A 15897-nucleotide genomic window follows, 5' to 3' on the forward strand; every position below is an offset into this window, starting at 1 on the left:
CAAGATGTCTTTAGCAAACCAGCTGAACTGTCTGGTAGGCTGTGACATAATGACATACACACCATTCTGACCGTACACCTCCACATAAATATTGTGTGCTACACAAATGTTAATTAACAATTAAAGCTGCAGTACTATGCGCTACAGCAAGAAAGGCAAGACGTCATCCCCTTAGGAAAATTTGAATTTTTGCACAGCACATGGGGAGTCAAATTGCCTGCAGCACTTTATCAGGCGATTCCACCCCAAAATCCAGGACTGGTGCCCGGTGTTTTTTTGCCATCGTGGCAAAGTGACATTTTGATGGGCTCTGTAAAAGAAATCACATTTTGGTTTTAGAGGCAACCTGACACCCCTTTGTAGATGGCCCTTAAAATTATAATGTCACTCCATTTATAGCGTTCACAAAGCACGTGAAAACATCACAGATAGCCTATGGAGGGGAACATATTTGCACAAAACCGGTGGTAAAAAGCTCCCGATGAAGTACTACAGGCAATTGTGCTATCTGTTGCACCGCACAGCTGTGCATATGTAACACTACCCTGATATTCTTTATATGTTGAAGTATCAGTGATTAGTCTGGGTGGACTTGATGGAAAGAAGCTCGACTTATATTTCAACCGAAGTCCCATAAGTAAGTATATTATAATGCTATATAACCAGTTTTGACTGACGCTTTTAAGAAACACGTATGGGCATTTCATTCGTGTTATATTGCTTTTCCCTGCTAAATTTAGCAGCAATGTTCCCACTACAGCTGCGTCACACTGCACCTTAAACGACTGGAATGATGACGTCACAGACTGGCGGGCCGCCGCGAGGAACAGGTCCCGGCACGCGGGAGAGCAGATGTTCCGCAGGGTATAGGGTCGCCACAGGTCTGAGCCCCGACTCCATAGGATCTGGAATAAAACCGGGCTTTGACCGACATTATCCCGGCGGGGCCCTCAAATGTAGCCCAACAAGGAAAAAAAAGGTTCGGCGCAAAATAGAGCCCCATTGTGTAGAGTAAACGCACTGCTGTCATTACGAGGCTGATTTATTTTCTGCCGTAGCTGCTCCAACATAGTCTGTGATTTCAGCAAGGTGCCCTCCTTAACTGCCTGGATCCCATACAGAATAAATATTTAGCATTTACCTTTGGTATTCCAGCGGTGTCAAGCCAGATTTGGTAGATGGTTTCCACAGACTGCCCAAGCCTAAAAAAACAAAATAATCTCATTACATATGCGTCGCAAAGAACCCATAAAACTTTTCCTTATTTTTCTTTGGAGACAACTCGGCACGGCAACGGCTCAGCAACCCCGCCGCTGACTGCAACCGAGGCGTTGCACCCAGTTGCAATAGGCACCGCTCTGTTCGGTTAATGGCATTAGCAGAGATGCCACTAGCACATTAAAGATTGCAATTTCCAGGATTTTTTTTCTAAATTGAAATGATGAATTCAGTGCTTGTGAAGGCTGATGTGCTCAGGGAGAAACAAAGGTACAAGTGGATGTGTAAAACATGTGCACAGTGTGAAAAATGTTCCTTTTGGCCATTCTAACGAAATAACAGAGACCTAGCGCAAAATGAGCAGTCTGGGGAGACAGAAAGAAGCCAGGAACTTGTTTTAAAAGATCTCATTTCACAGCGAAGTGACAATTTTACTTTCTTATCCAAAGTAGATTCTCCAATTGTAATGTACTATTTTTCGAAGCAGTTATCAAACAAACTCTGCATTAAAATAAAAATCTTTTTCAAAAAAACAAACTCTGCCGTAGGGTCGTAACACAGGCCCCTGCAGGAGCAGGGGCCCCTGTCCCCAATCCTTTAGGAAGCCCTCATTCTACCCAAGGCCAATGCATATTGGTAAGATATTGGAAACTCAGATTCCCCTAATCACACACAGCAGTAAGGAGGCCATCATTTTACGTCACACCACTGCTCTGCCGTGCCTTCGAAAAAAGAAGTAATGTAATCCTGCACTTTCTTCCAAAAAGATTTTTAGAGGCAGTTTGGGTAACACCAGGGGAACTACGCAGGACATATTCATATAAAGCTAACATACCTGCTCCAGACTATGTAAACTAGGATGACATTTTTGGTAAAATGTTGTTATCCTATGGCCATTGAACTATTCTGCTCGCCTGCCTTAAATGTAACTTTTACACTAATTACCCTCTTCCTAGTCGCCACAAAAGGGTGAACCTCAAAGATTCCGAAAAATGAGAGCCCATGACCAATTCAGGCCATTTGATTCTTTCTCTACACTCAAAAGTAAGAAGCTGGTATGAAAGAGTGGCCCAGCTACAAAAGATGGCGAGACAGAGAAAGAACAAAGGGAGACCATAAGCGTCATGAAAAATTTGAAACATCAAACTAAATGTTAAGACATTTTGTTTGGGGCAAACATCCTCTAAAACCCTTTGAGATGGTGTTCTTTTAGATGGTTTGTGTGTGAACTTCGAAGTAAAGTCCCCTACAGAAGTTATCAGGATTGCTTCCAATCCCATTTATGGCCTAAGAGTACCCCTCACTGAATACTATCTGGCGGGCCATGCGCTATACAGCTTTCCTGAAAAACCACAAAGTTAACACTCTTGAACCAGTACCAGAGTGAAGCCTCACCCAAGCGACTGGTTGCAGGATATTACAGACCCTTAGGAAACTGCTACAATGGAGAGATAAACAGTTATCACCAAACAGCGAAGCCTGTTGAGTCGCAAAGCTACAAACGTCTGGATGGAACGCAACTAAGTTGCCCTTCTTCACAACCTCGGACTAACTCAACGTGTCAAAGAGCCCACCCACGCCGCATACACATTCTAGACTCCGTCTTCACATCTTGTGAAAAATTATGATTAATACCCAAGACACGTCACTTGGACCCCAAGACCTGCCACCTTCCTGGAACCATGGAAGCATGCAGTCCTGTCAACGCCCTTCTAAAGAAGCCTGCAGCAGACACAACGAAACTCAAACACTTTCGACTGATATCCCTTCTTCCTTACCCAGTCAAAGTTCTGGAAAAAGCCATCAACAAGTGCCTCTCTGACCACCTCGTCAATCACTAGCTTCTTGACACTACACAATCAGGATTCAGACCCAACCACCACCTGGAAACCGCCCTTACACCAGCAATGGATGATAAGATTACTCTATATTTTTTAATTAATTGACAACACGTTGCAGACATTTACATTGTCAAGCAAGAATAAAAAATGAACACCACGCATCTTCCTGATACAGAATACCTAAGAATATTTATTGATTGCAGGGGAACAGCAACAAAGGCACCTAGTAGTTGAGCACTACCAAAACAAATGGCATAAGAGCATGGCATTAAGAGGGCCCAGAAAAGAGTGGCTCTCAGGAACGTGATTTTTTATTCTTTTTTTCAAAGGGAGCATGGGAAAGGAGTTTATTGGGAATATATAGGATGATTCTGCAATTGTGCATTTTTTCTTAAAACCAGGAATCAAGATCCACTTTTTAATTCGTAATGTGATTCTTAAAGTTCTGAGCAGAGAAGTGAAAAAAAAACAACTCCATCATTGTGCAACAAACTTACGGTCTGATTTAGAGTTTGGTGGACAAGGTACCTTGTGACAACGTACCGTGCCCGTCAAACTTTCATTCCTCCCACCTCATTTAGAGTTGGACGGACCATAAGAATTCCACTGATGGAGTCCCCATTGGCTCATTCGATGGAACACTTACTCCAATGGCACGACAGAGTAGGGGCTCTCAGCCGATGGAATTTCCATTCAGGGTGGGCATTGGAATTTTTTTTTTTGTTCAGGTCTGTCGTCATCAGGAAAAACCGGGTGGTAAGGGACAGGAAAAACAATAATGATTCGCACACGTATGGAGAAATCTCCAAGGGCCTGGCAGCTATTAGTTTTTTTGTTTTTCACACTTTGAGTGCTTGTCTCTGACCAACAAAATACTTTTGAAAAGTTTAACGCCGGCCGCCATGGCGGACGGTAGGTACTATTGGTCAAACTTTTCCTACATTGACAGAAACCCTCGTGATGATGGTTCCTATCAATGTAGAGAATTGTTCACAGGGACGGTGGACATCTCTAAATTTGATGGGCAGAGGTCTCCCAGGATGGTGGAAGCATTGTCCTCCACCATCTCAATGCAATAAACTCCGCCCACCAGTCTCTAAACCAGGCCTGTAGGCACTTATTTGGAGTTGGCCGGAGTGGCATCCCTTGGGATGTAGCCATGGCTGATTTTCAATGACTCGGTGTTCCGGCACCCAAAATAACCTGGGTTTACTGAGTGTGAATCCACATCACCTGCTGGTCTGGGACAGTAAGAGGGCACAGCACAAAAGGATGACTCAGCAACCCCTTTCTAAAGTAGCTAGAGGGCACAGTGCAACTGGTGACCAACTTCTCCCTGACGTCACCCTGTGACTTACATTGCCTCCCTTCGCTCACATCTATTACTTGCTTAGATGTGCATATGAGAGCTGGGTGCTTAGTAGGTGGTAAATGAGAGAGAAAAAGTTCCTGGTATTGGCGATAACCATGCAGAAAAGGACCCAATAATCTTAGGTACGCATGGTTATTCCCCATTTCAAGGACAACAGTTTGAAACATCCGGTTTAAGGGGAGATACGGACCGGAATTAGCAATGACAGGCCCTGTATCTCCCTTTGCAAACTCCAGGCAAAGGTAATGAGGACCATCGTTAAAATAAGACTTAATAGTCTGGTGAGCCACAGCATTTGTACTGCTTGAAGTCAGGCTAGGAGATGCTCTTGGAGACATGCAGGGCCTGACAGCTAAAATGGTGCACCCTTGCTATTCAGATTACCAGGGAATACTGCAACACATTTAAAAGCTTAAAGTCAAAGCCGTCTTTGGAGAACATGCTGAGGTGAGGGGCAGTAAGATGGTAGCGCAGCGCCTCTCCTGGGCTTGCTACTGCCCTCTGCGAGATAGGCAGCACAGGCGCCCTTGAATGGAGACCTCCAGGCACATTCCTCCAGGAGAGGGGAATGAATACTGCATTGTGCTGAGCTCCAGACAGCTGGCAGCCATCCTGATGGAAGGTGATTGCATTCACCTTCAGGGGTTAAAAGAGGTTTGATGACCATGACATCTGTAATCCTAACATTCCACGGGAAGGAGATCACCGAAGCACGTAGGACAAGGCTGCTAGGCCTGGTTAAACTGTGCCCATTTGTAAATATTAGCATTCCTGTGAATTCAAAACAAATTCAAACCAATCAATACCACACGCATAGGATTGCTTCAAATTATGCTTGAATGCTTAGCGATAATAATCAAAGGCTTAATAGATGCGATGCTTTATAATTGTAGGGTTGTGATTTGCTTGGTGAAATGGGCTGGGCACAGAGTACTAGGATTAAACAGGGAGTTAAATCAAATGAAATGAGTGTGCAGTCGAGTATGCTGTCAAAGCAGTCAAATGCATAAAGACATTTGTAAATAGCTGTAACTCGCTCTGCACACACATCCCTGAAAAAACACACGGTTGAGGTTATTTGTACAGTTTTCAGTCAGAAACACTAACATTTGTCAAGTATGGTTCACCACAACTTGCCCTCAATGCACTGCTCATGACCTCACAGATGACATCACAAAGTATATAAATGATTACACCACATCAGGACGTATCTAGTGTGCAAGGCCTTCGGCCAGGTGCACCATGTGCTGAGTGCAGTCCAGGGTCAGCCCCAGCTCCTGCATGGACCTAGGCCCCATTGTCAATAACCAAAATAGTAGAGGCTCTTACTTTTCCATGACCTTTCCCCCAGTCCAGTAGCAAGACTGAGAGAGGCAGACTTTGCATTATTAGTTGGGAGTATACAGCAATAAAGGTTTCTAGTTTCATGAGTGTCACTTTCAGTGTAGAGCCTGGTCAGCTTTAAACTTGTGTGCTTAGGAATGCTGTGTTTTATATCAACGTTTCTATTGTTTGAACACAGTCGAAGTAAGCAAAGTACGCTGCACTTTTTATTGTTTTGTACATTTTACCAGATCCTTAGGTGTTTTTATCTTAAACCTATGTTTGTTTGTTGTACAGAATATCAGATTATATAAAGCTGCTATGAAAGAATTGATTGTATTAAAAGAGAACCCTCATGTACTATAATGTTGCCCTCTTTTATCTTGAAAGCCATTAATGTGAGGAAAGGTCTCAGGTATTAGTGGGCACTCACATTATATCATGGTTTTATGTATTTTATATAATGAATGCATGTAATTGAATTTGATATTGAGATGTTTTAATGCATTTAATATATGTTTTATGTCTTAAGTTCTTTTGCGGCTGTTTACAATAGCCAAATAAAGTTTTATGAATCGAATCGAACAGATCTACATTGCACGGGGTGTTCACAGTGATGTCATCTATGATGTCAATGAGGAGCTGATATGTGACGTCTTTGGTATCTGTGCCATGACCTATCACCTGGGGCGACAGCAACATCTTCTCGATTCAGTATAAACGCAGACAGCGATCCGCCTATTGGCCACAGGCTCAGTGGTCTGAGGTAAGCCCCACTGGCACAGCAGAACACTAGAACACAGAAAGGGGTAACGTTCCACACCTAACATCACCAACATTTAGAGATGGCACCATGATATAAACCAACTACAACATAATCATAGGTGGTGGTATCAGTGAACATCTGTGCTTTGTTAAACAAATGTTAATGTCTTATGGGCAACATTAACCATAATTTACCATTAATAACGTTTTTCCAGTGATTTTTGCGTATTTTTTATGTTATCCTGCATCCAACTTCCATGCTGATATTGTGTAATGCACATGGATTTTAGCCATGTGAATCAAGCTCTGGGCACAAGCCTGTGGCTAAGTCCTGAACAAGCCCAATGCATCAGGCCCAGCTCCGCATACTGTTCAGACATGCACATCAGGCTCTGTGCAAATGGCCTAGCACTGTGCTAATGAAGGTGCTGCCCCTTCTCCCTATGTGTAGAGGGCTCTGTATACGGGCATGGCTTCAGCCAGGTCCTGCAATAGACCTGTGCCTCAGAGACCACAGAGACTTGGGTCCCATGGTCTCCATGCCACTGGACTCAAGGTATCCTGGTTAATGAGGGGTCAAACCCCGAAACCGGTCCTAGGATGCTTGTTTCCAGTCAAGGGAGTACCTGGCCTTGCATTTCGGACTGGACTGTTCCCATTGGGCCCAGGGTCAAGACTTATTTGCATATGGCTGGGTTCAAACTGAAATGGCATGTGGAGCAAAAAAACAATGGATTTAGGCTCAGGTCTCTGTACTGGGGTGGATGTATGACCCTGGTCTGCATTCTGTCCATCAATTGTTTTTTTTGCATCTTTTTAAAAGTGGCATTTTTGTAAGGGTAGTGATAAATTCATATTTTCCAGTAAAGAGGATTTATCATTACCATTCCAGTTATATGAAACATGATAAAGCTACTCCTTCTCAATCAGGAATTACAGTTTATAAGTGTAATAAGGAATTTCCAATGTTAACGTATGAGAGGGGTAGGCCTCACTGCGGTAAAACAACTAATTTGGGAGTTGTTCACTACCAGGACATGCAAAACTAAAAAGTACATGTCCTACTTTTTGATTACTCATCACCCTGCACTATAGGCTACATAGACCCTACCTTAGGGGTCACCTATATGTAATAAAAGGAGAGTTTAAGGCTTGGCAAGGGGTTTTAAAGGCCAAGTCGACATGGCAATGTAAACTTCACACAGACACTCTGCAGTGGCAGGTCTTAGACATTTTTAAAGTGATACTTGTGCGGATGGCACAGTCAGTGCTGCGGGATCACAAGCAGCATTTGATTTACAGGCCCTGGGCACATATAGGGCACTCTACTAGGGACGTATAGGTAAATTAAGTCAATGTTACCGTGTGTAGAGGACAGAGTACACCACCTTAGCACTGGTTAGCAGTAGTAAAGTGCTCAGAGTCCTAAAGCCAACAAAAACAAAGTCAGAAAAAGAGGAGGAAGGCAAAAAGTTTAGGGTGACCCTTCAGAGAGGGGTATTTTGTGACACCAACCAATGAGAGAGACCATAGAGCGCCTTTCTGGCCATTTCACCAGGTGTTGTTAAAAGGCAGTGAACCAGTTTCAGGTAGTCCATTATTGGTGACATATTTCTGGACTTGCTTTGAACTATGGCCCAGAAACCAGACAATAGTGAAATCATCAATGCCTACAAGATGTAGGCATTGCTAAAATGATGTGGAATCTGAATGACCTTCACCAAGGCCGAAATCTACCATCTTCAGCGATATGTAATCTGTCATGGCAGAGCACATCACTCCTACAGCACACAGCTAGGATCCAGACAACATATTACCACAATGAATCAACATGCACCCAGGGATATTCTGGGGAAGTGAACAGAATTTACAGAAAGGGTGACCAGATAACTCCCAGAGGTACTGCTAAAAAGGCTGTGTTCTTGACTATTGATCACCTATCACCAACCTTGAGTCTACGCTAGGCGAGGACAATGAATAAACCCTCAATTCTAACTGCAGGGGTGTTATGATTTTAATGTAATTCCAGAAAATCTTTTCCACCACTCCTGGTGTATAGAAAACAATGTAGATGGCTAAAAGTTCTAAATCCAAGGCACATAATTTGAATAATGGGTTAGGCACAAGGATAGAAAGAACAATTACACACACAGAGGAATTTGACCAACATGGGGGTCAGTGTACAGGGCTTCCAGTGTGCAGGTCTGAGAGTGTCCAGGGTTCCCAGAGTACATGGCTACTTTTGCTAGGTATTCAATTGTAAAGTGAAACGCTGCCAAGCATCCTTGCCAGCGTGGAGGACGGCCAGTGCTCACCTTTGATCATGGAAGCATGTGCAAAGGGTAATCTTAGCTGTCTATCTGTCGGGCTTCTGCTGCACATTTATAGCAGTGCACAACGCTGCTAGTGTGCATGGTTGCATGCATGATCGCCAGTACAGAGGGATGTCTTCAGCAACTTTGCCTGTGCTTAGGGCGGCACTTATGTAAGGTTTCCCTGATCAGGTCTTCCAGTGAGTACAGCTACCTGTAGAGATGCCTTTTTTCAAGGCTGCTTGTGCATAACACGTGGGAACATCAGTGTCCAGAGCTCCTTGAGTGTCAAGCTCAATGAGCAAAAGGAAGCCTGGGCGCAGTACTCAAGGTTGCATGTGTGCATGGCTGCATTTGCCTAGTATTGGTGTGTGTATGACTTCCTTTGCATATGATGCTTCTTTTTTTTTTGTATGTTCACAGCAACACATTAGTACAACATAAGAGTTGGAACCAAATTATTATATAGGCAGTATAATTAATAAAGCATAAATCAGCCAGAGGCAAGTAGTCATATCATTACAATACATGAGGCAAGAACAATTAATGATCAGTGTAAATCCATTATTAACAAAATATAGTTCATACTTATATACATTCTCAATTTTCATAATAGTCGGAGAAAACCCCCCAAATTTTCATACCCATTTTAATTTTTCTCCTTGATCCACTAATTAAGAAAAGCCCCCACTCCAGTTTATATAAGCTATACATTCTTGCTTGCCATTGTTGATAATCAGGCGGCTTTTCCTGAAGCCACTCACTGGCTATGCATAATCGTGCCACTGTCATAGAAAAAAAATAAAGTGGCGATGAGGGTATAAACTCTCCAAGGAGCTATTTATGGGTATTTTCCCCAAGAGCATCATAGCGGGGGTAATAGTTACGGGAATATTAACAACTAAGGAAATTAACTTTTCAATTCCTCCTATAAAGCCATATAGCCTGGGGCAAGAGAAAAAAATATGAATACTATCTGCATGGTCAGCTTTACATCGAAAACATTTGCCATCAAATCCCTCGCCCCACTTGGCCATGCGTTCGGGTGTATAATAAAAATCAAACACCGTTTTAAAAAATTGGGCTTTTAAGTTCGCAGACATTAATGCCTCTTTAGACAACAGAAGAAGATCTTCCACCACTATTTCTGAATCTCCTAGAGCAGTGGTTCCCAAACTTTTGACTCCCGAGGACCCCCATTGAGTCACCACTGGAAGCCGGGGACCCCAAGCAATTTGTATGAGTTAAATTTCAAATATTAAAACAGTAATTCGAAACAAATACACACGTGTGCACACGACAAATCCTCAAAGTACTAAAGATTTTGGGGCCAGATGTACAACCATTTCATTTAGCGCCTCGCAATTGGCAGCACATTGCGAGTGGCAGATTGCGAGTCGCTAAATGAAATATACAACAGTGTGTTCAACACTGTTTGGGATTCCCAATGGGGTCGCAAATTGCGAGGTTCATTAATATTAATGAGCCTCTCGCAATTTGCGAACCCATTGGGAATGCCAGCCCTCGCAGGTATAGTGGCCTGCTGGGCTCTGCAGGCCACCATGTCTGGGACTGCTTTTAAATAAAGCAGTTTAAAAAAAAAAATGCAGCCCGTTTACCATGCATTAAAAAAAATAAAAGAAAATGAAGTTTTTGTTTCATTTTCTAAGGGCACGCAGAGGTCCCTGGGACCACTGCCTGCCCTAAAAAAATTATTTTGCATGCATTTGCAAAGGGGAAGGGGTCCCCTCGGGACCCCTTCCCATTTGTGAATGCATTACCATCTACATGAAGTAGGTGGTAATTGCGAGTGTTTTGTGACCGCAAAACATTTGTACATGGTTTTGAGACTCTCTATTTGGAAGGGAATGCCCCTTCCAAATAGCAAGTTGCAAAACCTGTTTAGCGAGTCGCAAACAAATTGCGACTCGCAAAATAGGCAATGTACATGGCCCAATAGGTTTTTGCATGCACAAACGGGTTTGCAAACCCATTTGCGCATATAAAAGCGGATCGTACATCTGGCCCTTAGTATTTTATATTGAAGTAATAGCCCCTCTGTCACATGTATTCCATTTGATTTTATAGCACCTCTCATACCATTGTAGGATGTCAGAGCACTTTACATCACACACATATAGAGACATTGAATCATACATGTAAATCAGTGTGTATATAAAATGTTTAAAGAGTGCTTGGTCTGAAAAAGCACACACTCAGGATTCAGAACATAACACAGTGGCTAGCACTGACTTAAACATTAAAAATGTATTTCCGGGGGGCGTGGCCAAGATGGCGGCTTGAGTGGACGTGAATAGAGAGGTTCCCCGGCCCAAAGCCCCAATATCACATTGTCTCTAGCTGCCACCCCCGGTGAATCTGCCCGAACCAAGCTCGAATTCTTCTGCTACCTTGGCGTGCTGCCGGTCGGACCTTCCTGGGCCATCGATCGCCTGCTGACCCGCATTTCCAGCCGCCGGAGAGGACGGCGCGGTGGCGACGAAGGTTTGAGCCCTTCCGCCGCGCGGCCGCACTGCAGTGCCTGCACGCAACAGACCGACGGGCCGGAGTGCCGTGGAAGCACGCACCGAACCGCGGAGAAGCGGCTGCGTGCGGTGGCGGGGAGAGGCGGTGCGCTCCGACCCCCCCCCGACGCAGTGTGTCCCGCCCGGGGGCCCCCGGCGAATCCAGGCCCCGGCGTGGGTCTACCGGACCCGACGAACCCACAGCGCCCACGCTCCCCATAACAGCCTGCTCCACTGAGGGATCACCGGACACTAACGGCTCACGGCCCCCGCTGTTCCCGCCACCGGCGCAACGGCGAAGAAGGTTAGAGCCCTTCCGCCGCGCGCCTACGCCTCAGCCGTGCCCCATCTGCGGCCCTCCAACAACTCAAGGCCCCGGCGCGGGCCTCCAGGTACGCGACCGCGCCATCTGCTGGCAGTCCTACTGGACCCTGAGCTGCACAGAGCACCGGCCCCCGGTCTTGCGTGCTCCCGCTGATCCTCCCCTACCACATCTGCGGCCTCCAGAGGGGGCATGCTGGGGCCGGCGGCTCCGCTCCATCGAAGCCTCACACACCCCGGCGGGGGCTCCCTTGGCTAATCCAGATCCCGGTGCGGGCCTACGGGTGGCGGCACAGCCCCAACTCCACAGGGCCATATAACGGGCGGGGCGTCGCTCGCCCGCCCCCCTCAACTCACCGACACCCCCCTAGCGCCTCCATTCTCCAGCGGGGGGACGGTGCCTGCACTGAAGCCTACTCCCCCAGCCCCTCCGGGACGCTGCAGATCACACCGGAGTCCTCCGCCCACCACTGGGGACGTCCCAGAACCTCACCCCCTGGCCTGCAGGCGGGGAGACACACCAGCGGTGAGGGAAGCTGCCCAACAACGCATCCTCGCTTTGATATCAACCCCTGGACGAGGGGCATAAGGTGAGTGGCACCCAGCGACCTGGACTACCGACTACTCTCCCCCCCCCAGGGGCCCCTGTACTCTCTGCTGGGTGACCCTCGGCTGCTGGGGTCAGAGGCGCAGCCTTGCTGGATGCTATCCGGTGCCCCCGCTCGCCGGGGCCGTCGGCCCCTGCCTCCTTCCTGCTGCCGGCTGCCCGCAGTCCACCGAGCCCCCCACCTAGACTCTCGGGCTGCCAGTGGTTTTCTCCGCAGCATCCATTCCAAACGATCTTCATCCGGCTGCTCCCGGGACACTGCTCTCCTGCCTGGAGCCTAAACACCCCGCTTGGGCCTCCGTTACTCTTCCTCTAATAGGCTCGATCCTGCTCGGCGCAACACTCTGGTCGTCTCTGCCCCCGATACCCCCCCAGCCGCTACACGCTCTGAGTGCTGCCCTTGCAGCGCCCCACGACAGGCTCTCCTACGCCCGACAGCTTCCGACGACAACCATCGGCCGGCCCGCCGCCCCATTCCGGCCATCATGACGCATTCTAGTCGCAAAGGGACCCGGAACGTTGTGGAGCTCATGCAAAAAGCGGCGTCGAAGGGAGACAAAAACCAGCCACATGCATCCCCGAAGCCACCCGCGAGCCCTCAGCCTCAGGACGAAGATTCCGCTCCAATCACAAAAGCCTTTCTAGCTTCCCTCTTCAACACACTGCGAGAGGACTTCCAGACTCTGAAACAGGACATGGCTGGGGAACACCGCGAACTCCGGCGTGACATTGATGACCTGGGTGAGCGAGTTGCCTCTCTGGAGGACGCTGACCGATCCCGCAGTGAGGAAGTGGAGAGGCTCCAACAGGAAATCGTGCGACTTCAGGATCAACAGGTGGACTTAAGTCGCACTCTGAGGACTTAGAGAACCGCTCCAGGCGGAATAACATACGGGTCAGGGGTGTCCCGTTGAAGGCTGAAAAGGACAACGTGACCGGTTACCTTCAAGACCTATTCAGAGACATCCTGGGTGAGCCAAGCGACTTTGAGATCCGAATCGACAGGGCGCACAGGGTAGGCATGGCGCGCAGAGCACCTGCGCCACCTCCGGACATTCTAGCGTTCCTCCCGGACTTTCCCCTGAAGGAACGCATCCTTAGAGAGGCCAGGAAAGCACAGCCCATCAGATTTCGCGATGACCCTGTGGCCCTCTTTCAAGATCTCTCTAATATCACCCTACAAAAACGTAAGTCCTTCAGACCTGCGACGAACTTCTTGCGGGACGCCGGGGTGCCCTACTCCTGGGGCCACCCGTTCCGTCTGATCTTTAGGTGGAACGGCTCCCTCCACCAGCTTAGATCACTCCGCGACACTTGCACCCTGCTTGGGATCGATGTGCCGGAGGGCTCAGCCTCCAGAGACGCCTCTCCATCCCGGTCGCAAGAGGCCCCACCTCGCCCCACAGGAGACGGCTGGCAGACGGTGCGCAGGAGGAGAACACCGAGGAACATCTCGAAACCTGACCCGATCACGGTCGCCCAGGAACGGGAAGCGGCGGTACAGGAAGTGGCAGATAACACAGCACCTGACCTGTAGAGCATTGACCTTTTGACCTTTGAGCACTCCGGGGGTGCTCTCCCACCCATGCATGACTTAACTGGGGTCAGGGCCGGGGAGCCGCCAACTGGACTGTGACCATGGTACCCCTCTCTTTGACTTTCTACGGACCTGTGCCCTGCACGACTAGGCCCGAGACTTTCACCGTTTCTGTTGGGGGGGTTGTTCTGGGAGGGGGTGGGGAAGTTGGGGACTGGGGGTTCAATATTGGAGGGGGGTTGGGTTGGTCCACTCTGTTGGGGTTAGGGTGGCCACGGAAGAGAGGGAATTGTTGGGGGGGACCAGTACGCCAAGGGTTCTTTGCACATACCAGAGTTTGCCCATGTTTTCCACCACTACGCAGCGCCCTGCACCACTAAGCCCATTCGCCCCTGTGTGCCCCGGCGATGGCTGACACGCTCAAAATCTTGTCTCTTAACGTTAAGGGACTCAATAACCCGATTAAGCGCAGGGCTATCATCTCCTATCTGGAGAATTCTGAAGCCGACATCTGCCTGCTGCAAGAAACCCACCTCTTGGCCAAGGACTGGCACAGGCTGCGCTCCCGCGCTTTCCCACAGCAACTTTTCTCCTCTCTCCCATCAAAGAAGGCTGGGGTGGCTATACTCATATCGCGGCGCTTCAAAGGCAAGGTAGGGGCCAAAATAGGGGAAATCAAGGGACGCCTTCTGGCCCACGCTTTCCTGATAGGCAACACCACCTACGCGATTGGATCCGTCTACTCCCCCAATACAGGTCAGGAACCCTTCTTGCTATCCGCAATCTCAGAAACAATCCAAGCACCCCACACATATATGCTCCTAGGGGGGGACCTTAACCTCGTCATGGACACAGTCAAGGATAGATCGGGGCACCGTTATGGTGATACCGGGGCGATTTCACAGAAGGGCATTGCTTGGTTGCATGATAGGGACATTTTGGACCTTTGGAGACACGCACACCCACTTACCACGCAATACACATTCTACTCCCACGTACACCACACTTACGCACGCATAGACCACTTCATGGGCTCATCGTCCCTCATTCCCCACGTCACCGCAGTGTCAATTGTCCCGGCTGCCCTCTCCGACCATCAAGCAGTGGAACTGACGCGTAACGTACCCAGTTCGCCGCGCGCTCCGGGGTCGTGGAGGCTTAACGAAACCCTCTTACAGAAACCGGCGGTAACCCGCCAACTTCATAAAAGCATCTCAGACTATTTAGCCACCAACGACACCCCTGATGTGTCGATGTCGTCCTTGTGGGGAGCTTTGAAAGCTGTTGTTAGGGGAGAGCTGATTGCGATATCAGCTGCAGACGCCAAACTTCGCAAAGAAAAAAGGAGTGACCTCTCGGACAAAGTCGCGGAACTGGAGAGAGTTCACAGCCGCACTGGCGCCCCAAGAATCTGGCGCCAACTTAAAGCCGCTCGGGCTCAGCTGGCTAGCCTCGACACCGATAGGGCAGAATTTGCCGCTCTTCGCCTCCGCCACACGTACTACGTGGGGGGCAATCGCACCGGCCGGCTCCTAGCCAGCGCCTTGAAAGCCAAACTCCAACGCTCCAAAATCACGTCGCTGCTAGACGATGCCGGCGATGCAGTTACCGCAGATGCACAGATCGCCTCGGCCTTTCGCTCCTACTATGCCTCTCTATATAGCACGGATGACACGTCACCGGCAGCTATTGACGACTACCTGCAATCGGCCGATATTACGCCGTTGTGCCCGGCGAGCGTGGAAACTCTTGACGCCCCCATTAGCCCCGACGAGATCCTCGCTGCCATTGCACGCCTTCGTCCGCTTAAATCCCCGGGTCCTGACGGCTTCTCATCGGGCTTTTATAAATCCTTCGGCCATGTCTTAGCGCCTGTCCTCGCCAGGCTATTTAATTCCTTTGAAGGGCCGAGCTCCATCCCGCCCGATATGCTTGCGGCCGACATTGTGGTCCTGCCTAAGCCGGGTAAACCCCCGACACACTGCTCTGCATTCCGCCCCATCTCCTTACTCAATCTAGATCTGAAGCTATTTACGGGAGTACTGGCGGCTCGCCTGGGCCCCTGCCTCCCGGGCA

The 15897-nt window shown here is 48.4% G+C and overlaps 1 protein-coding gene across 3 annotated transcripts in view; it reads right to left on the reverse strand.

Moving 5' to 3' along the window:
• Positions 1-15897, reverse strand: part of AOPEP (aminopeptidase O (putative)) — a 1755563-nt gene that overhangs the window by 631601 nt on the left and 1108065 nt on the right. For all 3 annotated transcript variants that reach the window (XM_078675698.1, XM_078675697.1, XM_078675699.1), the window contains exon 11: positions 1142-1202. In XM_078675698.1, the coding sequence (XP_078531824.1) occupies positions 1142-1202 (61 nt within the window). The remainder of the gene's footprint in view (positions 1-1141; positions 1203-15897) is intronic.

Source organism: Lissotriton helveticus, chromosome 2_1 (genome assembly GCF_964261635.1).
Source record: "Lissotriton helveticus chromosome 2_1, aLisHel1.1, whole genome shotgun sequence".
NCBI classification, from domain to species: Eukaryota; Metazoa; Chordata; class Amphibia; order Caudata; family Salamandridae; genus Lissotriton; species Lissotriton helveticus.